The following is a 7,590-nucleotide window of genomic DNA, read 5'->3' as shown; positions in this document are numbered from 1 at the left end:
AGGGTGTAAGTAACAGGAAGAAAGCAACATGGTCGGCTGGCCTTAAAGGCAGGAACAAAACAAACATCATCAAAACCTTATCTCAAATTCGTCCTCCCTTTCTGATCCCTCAATCACTCCCCAACTTCTACGCTCCACAATCATCTACCTCCCACGGAATCAAATGCCCATCATACCAAATCATTGGTGGCCCCTCATGTCTCTCTTTGCCAGCCACCTGTTTTCTATTTCCTATTCCTATTCGTATATTATTATTAGATAATAGAGTGAGTGATTCATGATAAGGGTACGGTGCACATCCATGACATGAGAACCACCACTGGTTTGTTGGGTTTTATGTCACTTTGTTCTCTCCATCTCATGCCCAATCACATTATTTTGCTTAATTTACTCATTACTCATTACTCATTTCATTTGATTAATGACTTTAACTAATATGTGTTCTATCTCTTTATAATACATTATAAAAATATATTATAAATTTATTATTAATAAACAATTTTAAATATTTTTATTTAATAAATATAAAATAAATATATTAAAATTTTAAATTTTTATGTTTTTAATAATAACTTTTTTTAATTTATAAATTTAACATGTATATTTAGAATATAAAATAAATAAATCCTTTATTAATTCATGCCAACACCACCCATACCTCCTCGTCCATTAATATGTCACATGAATATTAATTAATATTATTGCCACCTAATCATCCTACCCTTTTTAACTCAAACTTTAATTAATTTATGGCCCATCAAGACATATATTTATAACGATAATGTTAGAGAAAAAAAATATAAATATTTATCTTATAATAATTAATGAATATTAAATAAATATAAAATATATTATGATTATTTTTTATTGATTTTTTATTATCAAATATTTTCATATTTATAATACTAACGATATTAAGTGTATATTCAAATTAATTATCAAAATATAAAAAATATATTAAAATATAAAATAAATATTAAAAATAAATTAAATTTTAAATATATATATAACAATTGATTCAAATATATAAATAATATTTTTGTTATAATATATACTTCATATCTCATCCATCCTGAAATATATAGATAAAAATTTAGGTACAATTAATAATTTAATTAAATTTAATAAATTATTTAATAATTTTTATTTATCACTTTACATAAAATTACTAGTCCCTGAGTTTTTATCATTCTATATACACAGTAGCACATCCATTTATCTCATGTTCACGCTCGTCTATTAAACTAGAATTATTAAAACCATTCCCACTTTTTCCTTGCAATTATATTAATTTTACTGTTTCAAAGTCAAATTCTATCTGCTTGGAGGTAGGATCCCAATTTAACAAAGCAACCATTGCTTATCTATTTTTCTTTTTGCTATTCAGCCATTCGCTGACAAATGCTCTCCTTTAATCCCATATAATAATCTTTAAATATTTGGTACATGACGCTTACTCTTTCTATCACCAATTAATATAAACTCTATTTTAGGGCTTTCCTAATATCTTAATCATTGAGTTTATTGTTGAAGCAACCCAATTAAAAGTGGCGCAGTTAGGCAGTGGAATCTTCTATATACTTTTTTAAAAAATATTTATCCAATCTCAAGAATAAATAGAGTATATGTGTATCTGACGTCAAAAATACCCATTCATGACGCAATAAAAATAAATTGTTTCCAAAAATCACCGACACGTACAAGGTAGATAGAGTTGTTAAGATAGTATAAGATACCATTTCTTGCGCTCCCAGAAAAAAAGAACATACGCATAGGCATACATACATACATACATACATACATACATACATACATGCACACCCACACTATTGTTTGTTAGTGTTGAAAGGTCGTGTTTCCGTCTTCTTTTTGACCTTGTTATGATCGAAGAGGAGATTGGAATTAGATTCAGGCACCAAAAAGTAAACCAAGTTGCATTCTTAATTTCAAAATAATCATTTGACCCTCGCCCACTTTTTGCAATACTCATTCATAATGATGCATATATCCCATTAAAGTTAAACCGAAGATCCGTGGGCTTATTCCCTTCTAACATACTCATTATTATTTATTAATTATTTCCTGGAATCCCTGCTGGCTTCTTACTCCAAAATCCAAATCCATATTCCAACACAAGTTTAAATACGATTACTTTTTCATCATAACAGTGATCATGAGTTTGTGATCATTATTCCATTATAATCAACAATAATATAACATATGCATTCCTGTTCTGTCCTGTTCATGAATACTGCACAGGACTAACGAAGGTGGTTTTATAATATGAACGGCGTTACTTTTTGTGGTGAATATATATGATAATAATTAATTAATTAGGTTGTGTGAAGATCATGAATAATGGATGACCTAACTTGTGTTGAGGTAGCTAGCATCGCCGACAATGCATTATTGGAAGTGCTTATAGTACTAATGGTAGAGGAGTAGGTCCCAAACACTCCACATCAACTTTCTAGTTAAGCAAAGATCCGGATTCTTGTTGATGAATCATATTCTGGCACCATTATAACTCATTGAAACTCCAATTGTGTCTTGTACCTACTTTTCTTTTTTATCCTTCTTTTCTATTGGAAACAAACAAATAGTGCACATCCCTTTCTGATCTCCACATTCATAATAAGCTATAGAGCAAAACCGTCCAACCATACTCTCTCACATTCCCCCATTCATTAAAAAGTATACACAATATTGGTAAGCAAAGTGACATGGTACCCATCTCTAACTAGTTCAACCAGGCATGGAGTGGGAGACAGTTCATGTGGGTCTCCTACATATGTAGTTTTACATTCACACGCGCATATGACATGAATCATGTATCATATATCATTTTTCCATTCCATTCGGAAATTACTTAGCAAGCAACCTTTCCATGATGAGCTAGTGCGTGCCAATGCATATCTTATATCTACATTTATGTCATCGGGTAGTAATAATTAAATTATTATATATCAAAACACATACATATGATGATCGAGTATAAACTCAAAAAGATAAAAAATGATAGGCTCGCAGCTGGGGCCCCTGTTAAGCAGGACTAATTAAAAGGGGCCAATAATTGGTACAATGTAAAGTGATGCTACAACATACGCAAAGAAGCAATTTATATGGGTAAAGCACGAAAGTGTGATCATGATAATATAGAGTTATATATTTGGTACACCTGTGGGGTCCCTAATCTAGGCAACCTGCTTGGTGTGTTTTGCATTTCCATGTGGGATGTGGGAACATATAATGATACACATGACATCTTATTTAATATTATAAGAAAATGAATTGACTAATAAATGCAAATTAAAGTAGAAATAATATTTCTCCATTATTAGCTTAGAGAGAGAATTTTCCAAGTATCATCAGTTATTACGGAATAATAATAATGGAGAGGGGGTAATAATAACTAATAACTAATAAGGGTGGTAAGTGGGTGTCTGATGGTCAACCTATGCAAGAGATATAGAAGGGGAATTTGATAGCAAGATTCGTCGCTCTACTCATTCCTGCGTTTGATTAATAATAATAATAATAGTGTATCATAGCTACCCACCCACCCAACGCCCCCACAAAAAAGTCCCATTCATAATTCGTTTCTCTCTCACCTCTCTCTCTCTTCTTATAATCCAATCCAACCCCGGCCCCCATGAGTCTTTAAATTAAAACACACCATCTAATCTTCCTAACTCAAACCATCACATATATACTACTACGTAGTACTCCAACACACACAACAACTAATAATGGGTCTTGATCAAGATGCCAACAACAATAACAATAATAAGTCCTCCTCCTCAGGCCTCGAGCTTGTTCTAGGGTTATCTCTCACCACCACCACGGCCACACCACCTCCTCCGTCAAGCAAACCCAAGCCGTATTCCTGTCATCATGAGGCACCAGAGCCATCTCTAACGCTGGGTCTATCCGGCGAGAGCTTCCAGCAGGTTCTGAAAAGCAATAATAATAAAGGCGCAGAGGAGCCTACAAGTGGTGAAATGTGTAGACAGGCTTCATCGCCACACAGTAGCGCAGTTTCGTCGTTCTCAAGTGGGGGGTGCAGGGTGGTGGGGGCGTGCGTGAAGAGGGAGAGGGATCTTAGCAGCTGTGAAGAGGCAGATGGTGATGGCGATGGCGAGAGAGTTTCTTCGAGAGTGAGCGACGAAGACGAAGACGGCAGCAATGCCCGAAAGAAGCTGAGGCTCACAAAGGAACAATCTGCTCTTCTTGAAGATAGCTTCAAACAACACAGCACTCTCAATCCTGTATGTAATCATAATCAATCAACCTCTCTATTAATTGTTAATTAATTAATTGATTATTACAACGTTGGTAACGAACAGAAACAGAAGCAAGCTTTGGCGAGGCAGTTAAATCTGAGGCCTCGGCAAGTAGAAGTGTGGTTCCAGAATAGGAGAGCGAGAACAAAGCTGAAGCAGACGGAAGTGGACTGCGAGTTCTTGAAGAAATGCTGCGAAACATTGACGGACGAGAACAGAAGGCTAAAGAAGGAGCTTCAAGAACTGAAGGCGCTCAAGCTGGCACAACCCTTGTACATGCCTATGCCGGCGGCAACGCTCACCATCTGCCCCTCTTGCGAGAGGCTCTCCAACGACCCCCCCGCCAAGCCTCACTTCTATAACCCCTTCACCAACCCCTCTGCAGCATGTTGATGCCTTAATTACTATCCTCACAACCATTGTATTTTTTTGGTTCGAGGCATCCGGCATCCATACCTACCTACCTACCTACCTATAGGGGAACGCTGTAATTAACTAATACCGTAGATAATATCATAGCAACTGCTCATTAAGATTTCTTTTCTTTTTTGCTTTCCTTTAATGTATGTTTATAAATCATTATACAAGACTTCTCCATCCATCAAATTCTTTTGCTACCTGTATATAATATGTACACATGATCATGTTAGTTCTGACTAGCTCTTTCTCGCCCTTAGCTTTCACCGAAAAACAAATACCGATTTAATTTCCTTATCTTCTTTAATTTTTCTGCTGCAATACTCTTTACTCTTTATTAGAGTAGTTCATTCATTTTATTTATTTGAATCTTTACTTTAAAATCATATATAGGTAAGCTTACATATAGATGTACTACTCATGGTTGCGATGGTTCCTAGTTTAGCTAGACGCGTTAACTGTAGTCTTCTATATATATAATCAAAGCCTAGTTCAGTTAAAATAATGAATGATTTTTGGTAATTTCTTCCCATGTGCTGTGTTTAGACCATCTCCAGTAGGGAACTCATCCCAATTCCTGTTTATGGCCCACCTGTCATAAAAAGTAGCTCCACATCAGCTTTTGCGTTATAAACAATAAATAGGAACTCAAAGCATCTCTCTCTTCTCCATTAGGAGGAACTAACTTTAGTCCCTGTTGTGGTCCCACTTAATTAATTAATTAAAATACTTAAAATTAATATAATTAATTTTTTTTTAATAATATTATTTAAATTTATAAATTTAAAAATAATTCATTATTAAAAGATATTAATATTAAATAAATTCATATATAATAATAATACACAATATATAATTTGAGATTATACTAATTTATAGTTTTGTGTTTACAACGCCTAATTTTAATAATATCATTAGCATTTTAAATTTTAAAAATAAAAATAACCAACTCAACTAAAAATTATTTTATAAGATATAAAAATTAAATTTATTTTTTAATGTAAGTAAATTTAATTAATTATAATTTAATATAATAATATAAATAATATTCAATATTAATTATAATATAAATAATTAATATAAATTATTAATTAAATAAAAACTTAATTATTTAATTTAATAAAAATATAATTATTTAATATAATTTTTATTATAATTATTACTAATTTAATTATTATTTAATTATTTAATTATTTCAGATTTTATATTATTATTTTTTTATAATAATTTGCCAAATGACAAGTTATTATTGGTTAATTTGAGTCCCTGCTTAGAGGGACTCCCTTACTTTGATCCTTGTGCAGGAACTCACTCCTTTTCTCCTCCAATGGTTAGAGTTCCTATATGTTAGAAAAAAGTCAAAGAGGAACTCACCATTGGAGGTGCTCTTAGGTACCAGTTTACTGTTTGTTGAGTGAAAGACTAAATAGTAAATATTTATTACTGTGTTCTACACGCAGAAACAAGCTAATTAAGAAAACAAAATCTATTAAATAAAAAGTCAAGTAGATTATATCGTATGACTTAGTATATTAAGTCTTAACCTAACCGGACGGAAATATAGCACAGTCAAAGGGACAAAATAAGGAAGGGAAGTGAATAATGATATTCTAGAAGCTTATATAATTACAATTCAAATTCCTACGTAACACATCAAATATTAAGTTATATATTGTGGTTTCTTTTTTAATGTTTTACAAAATATTGTTACATAATACAATAATTACTTATTATGTATTTATGTATATTCGTATGTGTTATTTTATATATTTTTATTCAATATATATTTTATATAATTTGGTGATTAACCTTTTGTATATACCTAATAATGTATATTTAGATGTTAGTAAATGTATTATATATCATTCTCGTCAATATGAGCTTCTTAAAAATAGATTAATTATTGTTTCTTTATGCTATAATTTTGTAAGAAATAATATTTTCTTAAAAAGTATTCTTTTATACAATAAAAATTGATTGACATTTATAATTAAATCATATTTATATCTAATATTAAATTACACGAAATTCTTTTTCGTTTAAAATAGTTTTTTCTTTTTTTTTTTTTTGTAAAAAACATATATCTTTTTGAAAAATAATGTTTGCATCGCTATGTATATATATATATATATTTTTTTTTTACAAAAAATATGAGACTCGAACCCGCAACCTCTTAATTAAGTATGGAGAGACTATGCCATTTGAGCTATAACTTATTGGCCATCGCTATGTATATACTTATTTTATAATATAATTTTTTTATATTATTTAATCTTTATATTAATCACTATTAATACTAAAAATAAAAGATGTATAAAAATATATACAAATAAAAACAGTATATATATTACCGTAACAACAAAAAATAATTATTTGTCTAATTCACTACTTGTATAATCATCTAAACACATGAATTGATTTTTTTTTTTTTTTACATCCTAACTATATTAAAATTAAAGACTGGAGAATTCAAATTATTTTGTAAATAAATAAACTTCTTGTTGTGTAGATACCTTAACACTGCAGTTATAGCCCCAGTTAAAAAAAAATGGAGAAAAGCATAAGTTGGATGGGAGGTTATGATTAAGTTAGGGAAAGGTCCAAGGTGCGGATAGGGAAGTTAGCTCACGTGTTTCTGTCTGCAAATCAGTTGCTTTTAAAGAGGGAGAGAGGATACTACGGGTGGCGAAAAAGAGAGGAGCTTCTCTATAAAGAAACCAAGCTAAGGAATGGCTGGTTATTCACTTTGAATAAACAAATCTTAATTGTGACTTGTGAGAGATATTGAGACATGAGAATATATCCTCTCTCATGTTCATTATTCAGATAAATTATCCTATGTCATATAAAAAAAAGTTAAAATTCCAAAAAAAGCATACTTGAAATGATA

General features: G+C 31.0%; 1 protein-coding gene across 1 annotated transcript; it reads left to right on the top strand.

Annotated features, from left to right (window-relative positions):
- The first annotated feature begins 3,370 nt into the window (after positions 1–3,370).
- Positions 3,371–4,889, top strand: HAT22 (Homeobox-leucine zipper protein family). The gene is made up of 2 exons (XM_016346095.3): positions 3,371–4,268; positions 4,347–4,889. The coding sequence occupies exons 1-2, from the start codon at positions 3,750–3,752 to the stop codon at positions 4,674–4,676; spliced, it is 849 nt and encodes a 282-aa protein (XP_016201581.1). The 5' UTR covers positions 3,371–3,749; the 3' UTR covers positions 4,677–4,889.
- Positions 4,890–7,590: the final 2,701 nt, after the last annotated feature.

The sequence above is a fragment of the Arachis ipaensis genome, chromosome B5, assembly GCF_059453495.1.
Source record: "Arachis ipaensis isolate K30076 ecotype BB chromosome B5, ASM5945349v1, whole genome shotgun sequence".
Lineage (NCBI taxonomy): Eukaryota > Viridiplantae > Streptophyta > Magnoliopsida > Fabales > Fabaceae > Arachis > Arachis ipaensis.
This window is presented reverse-complemented; position numbering and strand designations above follow the sequence as displayed.

Coding starts and splice junctions, on each gene's coding strand:
- HAT22 (XM_016346095.3), top strand. CDS start 3,750: ATGGGTCTTGATCAAGATGCCAACAACAATAACAATAATAAGTCCTCC. Junction 4,269..4,346: donor AACACAGCACTCTCAATCCT/GTATGTAATCAT, acceptor GGTAACGAACAG/AAACAGAAGCAAGCTTTGGC.